Below are 17,225 nucleotides of genomic sequence, written 5' to 3' on the forward strand. Positions count from 1 at the left end.
TTGATGAGGAACCAGAGCACCGAAGTTTAATTCATTGTCTCTTGGTTAATGAATGCATTCTGTGGTTCTCATAACAAAGCACGTAGAAGTTTATTTTTTGTATTGGTCTTCCCAATACATATATAGTAGCCCTATCTATGAAATATTCATCTCCTGGAATGCATGAAAAGGGAGCTTGTCCATATATGGCATACTGAGATCCTTGCCAATTGAATAATAAAAAAATACTCTGAGGCTGACTGGATATGAGTCGGGTAGATCATGAAACAATCTAGATGTTTTCATGGTTTTATTTGTGAGCTTTACAGGTTTCTTAAGTAATCTGGAAGCTTATCTTTTGTGCACGGGGCTCTCAGATACTGTAACAAAAACCATTTATATAATTATTAAAGTCTAGATGTAGTATAACATGAATGTAGTTATGTTATAGATCAAACCATACACTTATACATGAGGAAAACAAATACATGAAAACAAATGGCCTTATTTATAGGTAAATAGCAGAGGTGACATAGTCCTCTGTTTACTTACATGCTTTTCCTGTAGAAAAAGCCTGGGTCACTGGGCATTTCTTCATATTTTGAACATAGTTTGCTGTCTGTCAAGTTTTATGAAGAAGTTTCTTTTGGCTGTGTTCCAATAACTTGAACTAGAAAGGTATAAAGAAAATTTTATTTTCAGTGGATTTAGCAGTGGAGAAAGGATTACTGTGGAGTTTGCCCTAGGTTAATTCATCACAAAATAACATGGAGATTGAGATGCTAACAGTAACTGAATTTTTTTGAAGAGCATGTTTTATGAAAGTACAGCCAATGTCATTTTTGTGTTTCTTTTCAAAGATAAATTTGTTAACAATGAATGTGTTCTCTGTGTGGTAAAGAACACTGGGAAACCCCTGTGCTCCTTTGAGTAGAATGCATTCTCACAATAATCATCAATTGAAGAACTGTTTGCAATTTTATCTAACTTGTGGTGATTCTAAAATTGAAGAGCTACTAAATTTTTCTTATTTAATTGCTTTTTTTTTTAACTCCAGCAACCCACTGTGGACCTTCAGGACAACCTTAAAACTTTACCATTGGACTTGTAAATTGAAACTTGCAACACCATCTTATTACATATTTCTATCTTGTTTTTCATCTAGCCTTTGCACTCAGTTGATTCTACAGAATCAATTGCTGATTAAAAGAACTTCAGTGATAAGACTGGCTTATATATACATAGAAACTTCATTCTTAATTATCATAATGGGCTATGAGTCTTCACTTTTGAAATCAAATAGCTTTATTTTTTAACTAGAGGCCTGGTGCATGAATTCGTGCACCAGTGGGGTCCCTCAGCCTGGCCTGCAGGATCGGGCCGAAACCAGCTGGCTCTCCAACATCCCTGAGGGGTCCCAGATTGTGAGAGGGCGCAGGCCAGGCCGCGCACAATTGGGGCCAGGGAGGGACCATGGGAGGGCTCCAGGGCATGTCCAGACTATCTCGCTCAGTCCCGATCAGTCCCGATCGGCTGGACCCCAGCAGCAAACTAACCTACCAGTTGGAGCATCTACCCCCTGGTGGTCAGTGCACCTCATAGCGACTGGTCGACTGGTTGACTCTCTGCCCCTTGGTGGTCAGTGCACGTCATAGTGAGCAATTGAACAGCCTTAGCATATCATTAGCATATTATGCTTTGATTGGTTGAACGGATGACTGGACACAGCATATTAGGCTTTTAGTATATAGGATAGGATAGAATGCTTTGAAAACTGAGAGAGGCATCTAAGCAGCCGTTCCTTGCCCCCATTTCTATAGGTCTCTTCTTGAACCATTTTTGCCTAGATTACTGTAGTGACCTCTTTGCTTAGCCTCCCAGCATACAAATGCTTTCCCATACCCCATTTTATGGAGAAATGTCAGATTAATCTTTTAAAATTAGTTGTTATGATGTTATTCCCTAATGGATTAGAGCCCAACTTGTCGATGTTCCATAAAGACTCACTGGCGACTGGACTAGTTGTGCTTTTTCACCTGCTTACTCCTTTCCTATGTCAATACCAGCCTTTTTTATTGGTGGACACCTGCCCCAATTGCTTTCATTTCTAGCTTTGCTCTTTGTGGAAAGCCCTTTTCACTATCGTCTCACTCTCAATCTCCCCTCCATCCTCCAACCCCCTTTAAGGCATTCCTTGACCAGTCCTATCTCAGGTTATTGTTCCTTTCTTCATCTGTAGTGGATTGTAAAGTTTAACATTCTGTACCATACTATTAGTGTGTTTACTCTAAAATGCTCTGTAACTCTATCAGTTTGACTCTTGGTAGGTTTTTATTTTTAATCATTTCTTTCAGGGCAAAGAAGTCTTTTATTACTTTCATTATTCCAGTAGTGGCTAATGCAGGCTGTTCAAGTAATAGTTTTTACATCAGTAAGTACTTGAGATGCTGAAACTTTTAAATTTTTTCAGTAGCCAGAAAAGTAGTATTGGTCTTCAGATGTAGGAGAGAACAAATTACATCATATTGTCCAAGCCTAAGTAATGTCATCCTTATTGGAGGGACATTAGATACAACTATTAACAGTGCTTATGAAACTTGGCAACATATTTTTTAAAAAATTGTTAATTTTGCCCTGGCCGGTTTGGCTCAGTGGATAGAGCGTCGGCCTGTGGACTGAAGGGTCCCAGGTTCGATTCCGGTCAAGGGCACATGCCCAGGTTGTGGGCTTTGTCCCCAGTAGGGGGCGTGCAGGAGGCAGCCGATCAATGATTCTCATTGATATTTCTCCCCCCTCTTCCTTCCTCTCTGAAATCAATAAAAATATAAAAAAATTTAAATTAAAAATAAAATAAAATAATTCCCCCTTTAAAAAAATTTAAAAAATTGTTAATTTTATGTATGGCGTCATTGTAATTATGAAAAAGAAACTTTCTTTTTCATAATTGTGATTTTGAAAAAATAAAAGAAACTGTCCTTTTTTTATTTTTTTTTAAGAGGACTATAATAGATTTTAACCAAAAAAGATATTTAGTTAGGAGCCTATAAGTATGGACATTTGTTTTCAGTAGTAATTATCTTGCCACATAAGCTAAAAGAAAAATTTTTTAAACAAATGGATTAGTGACATTTTTAAAAATTGATTTTTTTCAGAGGAAGGGAGAAAGAGAGAGAGAAACATTGAAGTGAGAGTGAAACTGATTGGCTGCCTCTTGCACATTCCCATATTGGGGATCTAGCCCACAATCCTTTAAAAAAAACCCCCATTTTTATTGATTTCAGAGAGGAAAGGAGAGGGAGAGAGATAGAAACATCAATGATGAGAGAGAATCATTGATCGGCTGCCTCCTGCACGCCCCCTACTGGGGATCGAGCCTGCAACCCAGGCATGTGTCCTTGATCAGAATCGAACTTGGGACCCTTTAGTCCGCAGGCTGATGCTCCACTGAGTCAAACCAGTTAGGGTTCCATATCATTATTATGGCTATTTTGGGTGAGCTTACATAGTACTTAGCAGCTGTCTATTGAACATTTACTTTGCTCCCAGTTTTTTTGCTCTTATATGTTGAATGTAGAGTTTTTTTCTTTTGATTTTTTTTTTTTTGTCATTGAGATAAATTCTCAGGAATGAACATGATTCTTGATGTATATATTTTCTGATATAAAAAGAATTGTGACATTGAATGGATATACCTTTTCTTTAAGCTTTGTAAATTATACTTTAAAAAAATGTTTTTATTGATTTTAGAAAGAGGGATAGAGAGATACAAACACAGATTGGCTGCCTCTTGCACGCCCCCTACTGGGGATCGAGCCCTCAACCTGGGCATGTCCCCTAACCAGGAATCAATCCTGTGACCTCTTGGTTTATGGGTTGATGCTCAACCACTGAGCCACACCGGCCAGACTAAATTATACTTTTACATTTAAACTGGTTTTGGTTAAAGCTTTAGTAATTATTTGAGTGTAGTTCATAGTATTTGTGAGAGCACTTTGTACACTATCTTACTTGATTTCATAACAACCCTCTTTGGTATGGAGGGCTAGGTAAATCCCCTAAGGACATTAAGGTTTTGAGAAGGGATTTCTGAAAATTTTCACACATCAGAGCTCTGACTAGAACATGTAACTGTCAGCACAAACCAGTAAAACTATTTCAGTCGGTTCTGAACTCTCCTTTTTCTGAGTTAATACCAAATTCTTTTAATGTAATGAGATATTTACTAAGAAATTAAAAATGGGTGGTGGGGAGGGTCTCTATCTTACCAGCTAGTTAAAATATCAGGTATTTGACTTGATGATTGGCTACATTCCAATGAAAGGAAGCTTATGTTGGAAGTTTGCATTGCCATAACATGATCAGACCTGAGCATGCCTGCAGGGTTGTAGCATTCCTGTGAATAGTATTCCTTAAGAAGTCACATTTCTGCTGAGGGATAGCTCTATGCAATCTATGTTGAGTCTATAAGCAGTGACCTAATATTTTATGCCTCTTGAGCAGAGTACTTGTTGAAATGTGCATTTAGTGTTGAGACCATCTGAAAACTTCATTGAATCTTCCCTATGCAAATATTAGTGATGGTATGGTCAAAGCGCCCAGTCTTTAATAATCATCCTGCCTCTTAGTTTCTGCAAAGCTTTAGTCATGGTTCTTCTTGTAGTGTTTTGTGAGGGCTCTCAATTTTATGGGATTTGCACTGAAGTGGGTGGGTGATGCTGTGCTGGGCACATGGGAGCATTTCATTGGCCAGTCAGTAGTTTTATCAGTATTATTAAAGAACAAAGTACTAGTTTGTTTTTTAAATAATAATCTTACCTTATAATAGACAAATATGCAAATTGACCGCACCTTCGCTACGCCCAAGCCACGCCCACCAACCAAGCCATGCCCACCAGGAAACCGTTGCAGGGACGTTGGGGTGTGGCGGAGCCCAAGGCTGGGAAAGCCGCCCGAGGCTTTCTCGGCCTTGGGCACCAGCGGGGAGCCTGCACGGATCACAGGAAACCACTGGGGGACGGTTCCTGCGATCCTTAGCAGGGATGTTGGGTGCGTCCAAGCCCAAGGCCACCGCCCGGGGCCAAGCCCCGACCCTGAAAGAAGGCAGAAGGCGGTGGCCACAGCCAAGGCCTGGGTCCCCGGTGCCGGCAGAAAACTGGTGCAGGCAGCCAGGTGAATGAAGGACTATTGCACGAATCTTCGTGCAAACAGGCTACTAGTAGCAGCTAATATTTTGAATGGTTACTCTGTGTTTAGCATTATACATTATATACTCTCATTTAATGTTCATAACAGTTCATTTTATAGATGAGAAAACTGAAGCATAGAGGGGTTAAATTCACACAGTTGGGATTTAAAACTATTTAAAAAAATGATTTTAGAGCACGTGTGTGCTTTACCACTATATTAGTCTTAAAATAAGAAGCCTAGAGGTTCTTGATATTCTCAGCTCTTAATTGTCTCTACCTCTGTTTAAAGGGCTCTTAGTAGGGGTTAATGTGATGATTGATTGCGAAACTGTGGCTTTGTGTATTGTCTTTGTTACATGATAAAATAAAAAAGGTGTTTTTAATAAAATTTTAGAGTTTTCTCAAGCAGATAGCAGTATTTGTAAACCAATGCTTGATTTCTGATTTGTTCTCCAGAAGCCTCATGACTAAGCTTGCTTTAAGTCTTAAGTCTTTAAGTCTTTTCTTTTACAAACCTATAGTTCAAGCTGGGATAATAGTGTGTGTTTCTCCCAAAGATTTGAAAACAGAGGGGTAATTAGGAGTCCCATTTAATGGGATAATACAAAGAAGAGTACAAGGTCCTTGTGTTGCTGGGGAGGATGTAGGCTCTCCCAAGTCTTGGTTCTTAGTAGGTCTTGAAAGGGCTTCAGATCCGCAAATCATAGATGATTGGATTATGAAATTAACCCACGCTAACCAGAACTACAAGAGACTAATGTAAAAAAATCATAATGTAATTTACTAATTTATAAGAAGTAATAACTCTCAAGTGGACAGGAGGATTGCATCCAGTGATCAGCATGCTTGGCTACAGGAGGAAACCAAGTTCTTATAAAAAATTTGCTTGGTAAGCAGATTTTGAGCCAGGGAAGTTACTTGGTTGTTTTTAGTAGCTGCTGTAGTCAAGCTACTATCTAGCCTGTTGCATTAATTGCTTTTTATAAGGATAGAATTGTTTGTGCATCATATGTATAAACATGCCAACTGGATAATAATGCCTATATCTGACTCCCTGGGTCTCCTTTGCTTTTGTTGGACCAATTCCTAATTCCCATTATCTTCCTTTAGAATTGTCAAATCTTTTAATCCTCTTATTACCTAATTTTTTTTTTTAAAGTGAAGTTTGTAAACCTCTGCTGTGATCTTCTGTCAAATACTGTTCTGTCAAAGAGCAGTATTTATTTCCAAGTTCTTGATGGGTAAGCAGTGACTCTCTTTTCATCCACTAGTTGCACTTCAGTTTTTGGTGATTGAATTGGAGGTGTGGTTTAAGTGAAGGTTTGGCAGCTCCTGGCATTTGTGCCAGTGGGTTGGTGAATCCTAGGATGTTTTAGCCAGCACTGTGGATGGCATAACCTCCAGAAAGTTGCTGCTGAATTTGAAATAACAGCTGGATACTCAACATCACTTTGCTGTATAATTCAGTAGATTATAGTATAGCTCCTTTTACTATGATCAGATTTGAGCAGTAATGTATTTTAGTTGACTCTTGAATATGTGATTGCTACTAATTCTCAGTGAGCTTAACGTCTCTGAGTTGATTTGATTTAGGAGAATTTAAAAAAGCCATTTATTTTTAAAATAAGGGCTAGTAGGGAGAACATGAAATGGAATGGATATAATTTTTTCCAAATTCAAAAGTACTTGGATTTTGGATATTAGAACTAGAACAAGAAGTGCTTCTTGAAGCCAAACTCTTAAAGAAGTATTTTGAATATAAGAAAACACTATATATTGACAACCGTATGTTACCTATTGCTACATGACAAATTACCCCAAAATTTAGTGGCTTAAAACAACACAGTGTAAGCCTCACAGTTTCTGGAGGTCAAGAACCCAGTCATCGCTTTGCAAAAACCTCTATTGTAGAGTCCCTTGTGAGCTGCAGCCATCTTAAAGTCAATTGGCGAAAAGTCTGCCTCCAAGCTCACTCACATAGTTGATGTCAGGATTAAGTTCCTCACAAGTTGTTGGACTGAGGGCCTCAATTCATAATGACTTGATGTCCAGTGACCTCTCGTGGTTCCAGCAGCTAGCTTCATCAAAGGGAGCATGCAAGATAGATTAAGAGGGTAAGAGAGAGAAGTAGAAGCAAGACTGGTCAGTTTTTTATAACAACCTTGAGAGAGACAACCCATCACTTTTGCCTTATGTTATTCCTTAGAAGCAAAGTCACAAGGTCTAGCCCACAGTAAAGGGAAGGAGATTACCAGAGGAATCATTTCAAATGCTGCTAACCACACACCTGAGGAGTGGGGATGGGTATGTTTTGGAGAAAAGAAGTAAATATTAGGTTCTAAGTAAGATCCAGAGACTCTGAAGAAGTTTGCTTCTGTTTTTGCTCAAGTACTTTGGTGCAGTACTTTTCCTTTCCTTTCCACTTGCACCCCATAATTTCTACCTTTTTTCTCCCAGAATCAGCATGCTGCCATCCTCTCTCCCACCTCCTTTTTCATTATCTCTTACAGACTTGCCTTATCAGTGCCTGCTGTTTTCATTGATAATAGTAATTGGATCTTCTTGTTGCCACTTTGCCAAAGCATCAGGAGTTCTAGTACTTTTGGGGCTGTTCCTAGAATCTACTTAGGATTTATATTTATACCAATTGTTAATAGTGGGAGATATGGCCTCTTGGTATCTGACTAGGGTCATGAGTTTTGATGTGTGTTTCTATGAGATTTGTTGCATTTATCCCTACTTTGAAATAGAATCTTCGCTTTTTAGTACCTTTCTATGTTGTACTAGTATAGTTGTTTCCTTTGAGAGAATTTCATCTGGAAACAGCCTTGTTTATATGTTCACCTGCTTTTGCTAGCTTTGTATTATGACAGCCTGGCAAGCTACAGTGAAAGATGACAGGATTTCAGAAGCCATTTTTGAAGTCTTGAGTTCAAGGACTGCTACTCTAAGTAAGCAATTTGACCAACTATGGACAGATTATATTATTTTGCACATGGAGTTTGGTACTTACAGAATCTTTTCCTTGAGCTTTGAATAAAGATTTTCCAATTTGTGTAGAGAGGGATGAGCACTATAATGAATATTTTTGATCACCTTTGCTCTCTTTCCACAAATAAACCAACTAGTGAGGTGTCCCTTATGCTGACATTCTTCTGGTACAGAGGAGAAGTTGATGGGGACTTCTGTTTGCTCACACTCCCTACAAAATGGAGGTGAAAAATCAAAATGTTAGTTGGAAAGGGACAACCAATAGGGAAGTAAATTATGTTTGTAATCTTCTGAGAGGGCATTTTTGAGACTAAAAGGAGAAGTTGTTTAAAAACAAGAATTCTTGAATTGTGCTTGAGTAGTTCTCATTAATTTTCAGTGTCCCTTCTGTGATTTACAGCTATTTTGCCTTGATGTAATGCCATTGAATATATTTATTGAGAACCTACTATGTGGCAGGCATTGTGCTAGGCACTCATCAACAAAACTTCTAATCATCCCAACAATTTGGAAAATATTTCCTTTATCAGTACAAAGAGAATGAGGCACCCAGGATAGTTCAATGATTTGTCCTAGGACACACATCAAAGTTGTCTGGTCTAAGGCTTCCTTATTCCACTCCTTAGCTATGGTCTGGGCTCTTTCTCTTGTTTGTTCCTCCCCTGCTTCCCAAATCTCAAGTTACAGACCAGCTCTCTCCTTGTTTCCCCCTAAGAATGAACCCAAGGGGCTCACTAGGAATTGACTGCTTATAACTGCTTATCTTCAAGCAAATCTATGCTTCTGTGTATTAAAATGCCAGACCCAAATCTGTATTCTGTCATGATCTTGTTGGCTTAGAAATAAATTAGGACCTGAAGAGAAACGTATGGGAAACTGCTTTGGTCTAGGACAGTGGTCGGCAAACTCATTAGTCATCAGAGCCAAATATCAACAGTACAACGATTGAAATTTCTTTTGAGAGCCAAATTTTTTAAACTTCTTCTAACGCCATTTCTTCAAAATAGACTCGCCCAGGCCGTGGTATTTTGTGGAAGAGCCACACTCAAGGGGCCAAAGAGCCGCATGTGGCTCGAGAGCCGCAGTTTGCCGACCACAGGTCTAGGAGGTAATAGCCCATGTCTATCAGATTTATAGAGCTAGATTAACTAGATTTAAATTATGTTGAGAAATGTAGAATTTCTGTTTGGAAAGTTGAGATTTATTTTAGTGAGGGCAAAGTTGAGTTATTCCCCCATTATCATTGGATTATGGGTTTTAAATCGGAAAGATAAGACATTTATTATGGAGGAGAGCAAACGTTTTGTGCTTCCTGGTTTTTAACTGTCTACCTCTGAGACATTCAACTCTCCAGGTGTGCTCAGTTATGCTTAAAAGCAGTGATTAAATACTGTCTCAAACACCTGAGTTTCTTGTCTGACTAGTAGGAGCTGAAATGAAAACATAATTAGAGGAAATAAAGAGGGACGTTTTAGTAAGTAAAGCTGATGACCAGAATGAAGAATGATGGCATTCTAGTGGAATTTTATTTTGTAACTCTGGTCACGAATGCTTTGCTCTTGTGTAAAACTGTACTGTGTTTTGCTTGAAGGCTACTTTGCATTTCTTTGGTTGAAGTTAGTTTCAAGTTCTCACATTGTAAGTTTATGGCCAGTGATGCCTGCATTTCTACGAAGTATAGAGTGTTTTGTGAAGTCACTTCAATGGCATTACTAAGTATTGTTGAAATTAATTGAGGTTAGGAGATTTTATTTCTCTTCCAGTAATGGGGAAAGACAGCTGTTCTGTCTTTCCAAAATTTTGGAATAGGTTAATGATGTGGTTGGGAAGTTTTTTTTGTTTGTGGTTTTTCTTTCTGGTGATGGAAGTTTTTTAGTTAACAGAATCTCTGTGTATAAAGGAGGTGGATTTTGCCTGTAGCATTCTGAGTAACTTTGTATGGTCAGTTAGTACACATGTAGGCAAAAGTGTTTTAGTAGTTAGTTGTAGGTATTTTTCTTTTTTCAGTAAGAAACTTCTTAGCAAGCAGTTAGCTAATAGGTCTAATATGAGTCCCCTTTCCCCCCTTTAAAAAATCTTGGCATAGGTGAAGTGAAAAATTCTAGATATTTAAGCTGAGCCTCTATTGTGATGGCCTGATCTGTGCAGGGCCCTCCCCAACCTGCCACCCTGGCCATAGACCTCTCTGTGACTTTTGCCAAATGTACAATAGTGTTCTGACCACAATCTGTGTAGCCAGAACACTGTGATTAAAAACTTTCAGGGCACGTGAGCATCTTCAGTACCCTTGTCTAAAAGAAAGTGTTGACTGCTGTACTTTCATCCTTTATGAATTCTTTAAAAGCGTCTATTATTTTTAATTTGCAGCAGCTCTTGCCAGGTAAAAAGTTTTGGGAAACAGATGAATCCAGCAAAGATGGACCAAAAGGAATATTCCTGGGTGATCAATGGCGAGACAGTGCCTGGGGAACATCAGGTAATCTAGATCTAGCATCTGTACTGTGATTTATGCCTGTCTTAGAGCTCCTTTCCTCAGCAATTGGCAAGTCATAAATTGTACATCAGTGACATAAGCATGTCAAGCAGTGTCCTGTTCTGTAATATAATTACCATGAAGGAGCTTATGTGATATAATTTATTAAAACATAATTAAGCAAAATCAAATCTTCAGTATTTTATTGAAGTGCTAGCCACAGGGGAATGGTCTTATTTGAAATGACCATAATTTCAGCTATAACTTCTTGTTCTGTACTGCTGTCAGCATACTTAGAATTAGAAAATCCATGCCTGCCATTTGAAGTCATGCTTCTTTTTCCACCCCTTGCCCCCCTGCATAACATGTATGGGATGATCTATCTGTGAATGTGGATGAAGCCAAATCAAGTCACTGGGCACAGATGCTCTTCTGACAGATTACCCTTGAAGAGGGATGGGAGAACTTGTAGAGGCAGACACACTGACAGCAGAAAGAAATGATAGATCACAGGGAGGAAGGAGACAGAAAATCCAAAAGCTGATGTGCTGTTATATATAGCACAGTATAAGAATGGAACCTCAGATAACAGCAAGTCATCAGAAGAATCAAATTATGTTTAAAAAGGGCAGTAAAACCATATTTTGTTTTAGTATTATCACCAATAAAATACATTAAAAAGAAATTCTACCACTTGAAAGGAGCAAACATTAATTTACTGACTTAGCTAGGAAAACCAGTTATGTGAACTGCTATATTGCTCTGCTATCCTGGATATATGAGGGGTGTGTTCCATTTTCTTAGTTATTTATATATTATACTTAGGGAAAAACACAATAGGAGGTTTTGGCTCAACTGACCATAGCAGGTTTCCTGATTCCCAGTCATTGGTTTATCCTTGAGACATCACTCATAATTTGTTTGAGCCTCTGGCTGCACTGTATCATGCTTGTGTATCTTTTTTGTAGATCATTCAGTTTCCCAGCCAATCATGGTGCAGAGAAGACCTGGTCAGAGTTTCCATGTGAACAGTGAGGTCAATTCTGTACTGTCCCCACGGTCGGAGAGTGGGGGACTAGGCGTTAGCATGGTGGAGTATGTGTTGAGCTCATCCCCGGGAGATTCCTGTCTAAGAAAAGGAGGATTTGTAAGTTGGCTTGAGGAACTTGTTCCTATATCTCTCTTTTTTTTAACCCCCCAAACAAAACATGCCTGTTTAGTTTCCTTAGATATTCACAGCACTAATTAGAGGGTATTATAAAAACACTTATTAAAATTAGTAGGGGATGTAAACCAAACTATTAAACATAGAGAAATGATATTTTTTTGGGGACACATTGATAGTAATGTGAGGTAGGAACTGAAATCTAGATTTCAGTTCATTGGTCTACCAGAAAATACCATTTTTAGTTTAAAACAACAAAAGTACATAAGAGTAGGAATTTGAAAAAAGAACGCTGAAACTGGTGTCAGTAGTGAATAGATTGGAGAGCAGTGATTTGTCAGCACCCAAGAACCCTTAAAATGGATCAGCTATGTAGGATCATTCTTGTTTTGTTAGCTAGGTTTTAATTATAGAATGATCTTTTACCTTCTTTGAACTGCTATACTTCTCACACCCAGCCTGCCAGGAAATTAAAAAATTAAAAATTTTGTTAATTCTATATCTGTAATTTTTGTGTGTCCATCACCACTGACCACTTTGATGCCATTTTAGTCAAAGCAGCTTGCCTGTCTATAGCCTCTTCCCTTTTAAGTCTAAGCAGTCCTCCTCAGGCATCCTTGATAGCCTTTCTCAAAACTAGCCCTTTCTATGGCTTCGACTTTCTAGATCTAGAAGTCTTAAGATGGAAACATTTGAGTCTTCCTCATCTGTGACTTCCTCATCTGTGATAGGAAGGCCATGAGAGGCCCCATGACTCTGTTTCCCCTCCTTTTTTCCCAGGTCAGTTTGTTTTGTACATTTTTAAAGCTCTTTCTCCCTGAAGTCTTTTTGGTCTAATAGTACTTGTTGGCAATGATTTAAGAAATATTTTTTCCTTCAAATCATAATAATTTTTCCTCCATAACTACCTTTATCATATAGCATTTGTTGTCAATATTTTTATTGGTATATATCTGTTGCTATGTGTCAGAGGCTTGGTCCTATTTCCCCTATTCCACTCGAAACTTCTTTAGAGTAACAGTAGTTCGTTTTTGGTGCAGCTTCCTCAAGTGTCAAAGTACAATTCTTTAATATGTTAGTGGTATTAAATGAATGATTGTTGACTTGGTTGGCCTGAAGAGAATCAGGTATACACAGAGTTAGCTTTATTCTAGGCACATCTAAGGTGTTGCTTCAACTGACATTGACATGACCTAGAGCTTTTAATTAGTAGAAAAACCAGAAAAAAATGAAATGAACTTCTTTAAGAGACTAGTTTGGTTTTCTCTCAGCTCCACACTTAGACGTTTGGTGTGAGGGATTTAGCCAGAAGAGGATCTTTTATAACAACTCTTAGGAAGATCAAGGAACTAAACTGGGGCTTTTGTCTTAGTCTTGAGGACTAGCCATTCCGAAGCTGACTTGATTGTTTTTTCAGTCTTTTGACACTGTAAAGACGGAGGTCAGATTTAGTGGCTTGTGGATCAGATAGGAAAAGACTTTTAATTTGAACCTTCCCAAGAGGCTGCTTGGGAAGAACAGGATCTACCCTTCGGATGTGGGAATGGGATCAGGCAAAAATGATCATTTGCCTATTGTGCCATGGGAAGAATGATGTTAACTACTTCTCTTCTTTCACCTTATCCCTAGCTTACCTCTTTTTTTTTGGTCCTCATACATTTTTATCTCATGAACCCAGACTTCTCATAGGAAGTGCTGTCTATTCCTGCCTATAACTTTTAGTTATTTACTGTAGGGGAAAAGTTAGTCTTGTGTGTAGGTAAGTTGTTACTGTGGTAAACTGGAACTGTGTTATGTGTGTGATCAGTTCTTAATTCTTGTGCATTATCCAAGGTGGCATGTGCCTGGGCTACTGTGAGGTTTGCAGGAGGTAGAAAAATAATTGAAATAAAGAGAAAGATAAAGCTCTGGGATTGAATTAATATTTTTGTCTGTTTTTCTCTTTTTGAACAATTGTTTCATTATTCTATGACAAAGCTGTATCTTTTGCATTGTGTCTTGCATTTGTATTTGTGAAGGCAACTGTCATCCTTTGTTGTCTTGGCTGATGATTTTTAGCTCTTAAAATATTATTACCAGAAGTTAAGACCTCAGGACAGAGGTTGGAAAATTGTACTTGCTAACAGTCAGATAATCTACTGAGGTTCTGAGGTTTGCATTAGGATAAATGAAAATTCTATACATCTGTGTTCCAGCTTCTTCTCAGAGGAAGGTCGTGGGTAATGAAATATTCCATATTTTGACGTGGGTGCCATCTAAAGCAGCGGTCGCCAACCAGTGGTCCACAGACTGGGACCACTGGTGGTCCGCGAGGTCCAAAAGGTTGGCAACCGCTGATCTAAAGGATGATATAGGAGAACTGATCAGTGACATCAAGCTACAACATTGGCATATTCAATAGTGGATGGATGCTTGAGGATGAGTGAATTACTTTTTCGCTTTGTGGTTGTATCCTGCTGATCTTATACCTAACCTGGCTTTTGCTCTGCCTGTTGGTTAGGATGACATCTGACCAAAGTTCTGGTCATGGAAACCTTAGTCACTTTTTGGTTGTCATGATATGCATGCATCTTCTTGGAAAAGTTGAACTTAAAAAAACACACACAACTAACCTGTCCTTCAAAGTGTTGAGTTCAGAGGCCAAAAGAATATCTGCTGCTTATAGCTAATTGTACTAAAGGGTGGGTAATGGGTGGTTTATGGGTCAGAGCACTCAGGTGTTTTTACTTTTTGGGTGGCTGTACCAGCATTACCTCCATAAGCCACAGAGAAGCCTCATTTGAGTCTCCTTAGAGCTGAAAACATCATTTCTGATGACCGAATGAATGTAGATAGACCTCAAAACAAGTACTAAGTGGTCATTCTCAGATACTGACAACAGATAATCCAGGCTCTGATGAATTTTTCAGTTAAAGGAAGTTTAGAACCAAAGTAATCTACTCATGTACAGTGGTTTTCCATTTTCAGTTAGGTTGTTTACTGATTGCAACTTGAATGAAGGTATTTAACTCTTGTCTAGCCTTTTAAGGTTCATTTGATTGTGCAAATGGATTCAGTTTAGTACTTACAGCTTCCGTGATAAGAGTACTTTCAGCTGACAATAAGAATTCGACAGCAGTATTTTGTTCTTAATACTGTAAATTTTTGGTGGTATTGCACATAGGAACCAGGGACTTCAGGATAGCAGTTTTCAGAATAGGAAACCTCAGAAGACCAGTTAAGCCAGGGTCAAGTTATTTATTTACTTATTTAATATATTTTTATTGATTTCAGAGAGGAAGGGAGAGGGAGATAGAAACATCATTGATGAGAGAGAATCATTGATTGGCTGCCTCCTGCATACCCCCCACTGGGGACTGAGCCCACAACTCAGGCTTGTTCCCTAATTGGGAAATCAAACCAGCAATCTTTTGGTGCATAGGATAAGACTCAACCAATTGAGCTACACTGGCCAGGGCTATCCTTCATAATTTCTGTCTTTCTGGTTTATGGGGCCCAGGGAAATAAGAAAGACCACTGTAAACTTGGATTAGGATGAAAACCACCCTAACCTTGGAAGAAAGATTTTTAGAAAAAACATTTTGGGAAGTCCTTTCTGCCTTCTGACCTGGAGGATGCATGCACACTCATAGCAATTCATTTGGGTCATAAAACTTGATGACTTGCTTTTCCAGACTCCACTGCATTTATTTTAGGTAACCAGTGCTACTTTAAAAACTTTGTGCAGTGTAATGCAGATAGAAGTCAGGGGTTTAAGTCTCAACTGGATCTTAATTTTCTCATCTGCAAAATGTGGATAATTAAAACACCAAAAGTCTAATTCATATGGCTAGGTGATATATTTAAAAAATGCTTTGTAAACTTTATAAAATCTTGCTCCTCAAAGTCCATGGGCCAATAGCATCATCATCACCTAGGAATAAAAATGTAGCATCTCAGACTCTACCCCAGACCTATTGAATCAGAATCTGCATTTTGATAAGTCCCTCAGGTGATTTTGTATGTACATTAAAGTCTGAAAAATACTACTATCAGACATAATTTTCTTGGAAGTTTAAATTACCAGGAAGCTATGGATCAAATTGAGAAACTTATTTGCAGGGTGGGGTTCCTTCAGATTTGAGCTTTCCTTGAACAAGCAATGTACATGTTGTACTTTGCAGTGTCAAGCTTTTAGACATTGACTAGATAAAAAGTTAAAAAAACACCTTTTTGAAAACCAGTTTTTGTTTTTCATTTTTGTAATAATAAATAGCATTCTACCTATGTAAGATATATTTTCTTTTTCTCTCGGATATGGTGGTATCACAGCAGAGGGGCACACTCTTGTTTTCCTTTCTGCACACCAGGAATTTGGTGATCATATAAGCAGAGCCTGGTATAGTTTGTGTTTCACTCTTTCTAAAGTGCACACCTCCTTCCTTACTTTGTTCATTTTGAAGTTGGGATGCATCTTTCAAATGTTAGTATGTCATAGTTTAATTGTCAGTATTTCCTTTTTTAGCAGCATAAATTGATGGTGTCTCCGATTTGATTAAATGTAGTTGGTGGTGGCTTGATTCTGTAACAGTTTCTTTGCAGGGGGGCGGGGGAACAAGGGGACATGAGCTGTCTAGCAATTTTGAAGCTTTGGGAAAGTAGAGATGAGGGTGGATTTGTTTGAAAAAGGCAGTGGCAAAAAATGAAAATTGGATAAAGTACTGCTAAGGTTTTTTTTAAAAGAATTGCACTTTCATGAATTGCCTTATTTTTAATCCTTGAAACAACCCTTTGAGGTAACCTTTGGCCCTGAATTTATAGATGAGAAAAATGAAGCTTTGAAGGGAAGTGATGGTGCCTGGATTCAAACTTTATTCTAATTTCAGTTCTTAACAATACTGTTTTCTATTATGCCATACTGGTTAGTCAAGTTCCTCACAATAGGTAATATGCCAATTTAAAAGAGTAGTTCACATGGCTAGTAATTTCAAGCTTTTACTAATTTTTTAATATTTAATTTTTAAAAATTAATGATGGAGCTATAAACTGTTGAACTTTAAAGGAAATTAATATTTCAGTGTTGTTGTTTTTTTGCATTTTGTAAAAAACAGACAAATGACCCTGACCGGTGTTGCTCAGTGTTTAGAGCATTGGCCCATGAAGGGGGAGTTGAGGGTGTGTGTGTGTGTGTGTGTGTGTGAGAGAGAGAGAGAGAGAGAGAGAGAGAGAGAGAGAGAGAGAGAGAGAGAGTTTGATTCCTGGTCAAGGACGTGTATCTAGGTTGGAAGTTCGATCCACGCCTCTGGTCCAGCCTGGTGCAAGAGGCAACCAATCCATGTGTATCTCTCACATCGATGTTTCTGTTTCTCTCTCCTCTCTCTTTCTCTCTATTCCACCTTTCTCCTTTCCACTGTCTCTCTAAAAATCAATGGGAAAAAATATCCTCACTCCT

At 38.4% G+C, this 17,225-nt stretch overlaps 1 protein-coding gene across 19 annotated transcripts in view; it reads left to right on the top strand.

The window, feature by feature from the left end:
* Positions 1-17,225, top strand: part of PUM1 (pumilio RNA binding family member 1) — a 126,449-nt gene that overhangs the window by 41,602 nt on the left and 67,622 nt on the right. For 10 of the 19 annotated variants that reach the window (XM_079778139.1, XM_079778151.1, XM_079778142.1 and 7 more), the window contains 2 exons: positions 10,524-10,632; positions 11,598-11,776. The exons of 7 other annotated variants lie outside the window; for them this stretch is intronic. In XM_079778139.1, coding sequence (XP_079634265.1) covers positions 10,524-10,632; positions 11,598-11,776 — 288 coding nt within the window. The remainder of the gene's footprint in view (positions 1-10,523; positions 10,633-11,597; positions 11,777-17,225) is intronic. 2 more of the 19 variants (XM_079778150.1, XM_079778141.1) reach the window with 1 other exon arrangement.

The sequence above is a fragment of the Cnephaeus nilssonii genome (genome assembly GCF_951640355.1).
Source record: "Cnephaeus nilssonii genome assembly, chromosome: 7".
Taxonomy (NCBI): Eukaryota; Metazoa; Chordata; class Mammalia; order Chiroptera; family Vespertilionidae; genus Cnephaeus; species Cnephaeus nilssonii.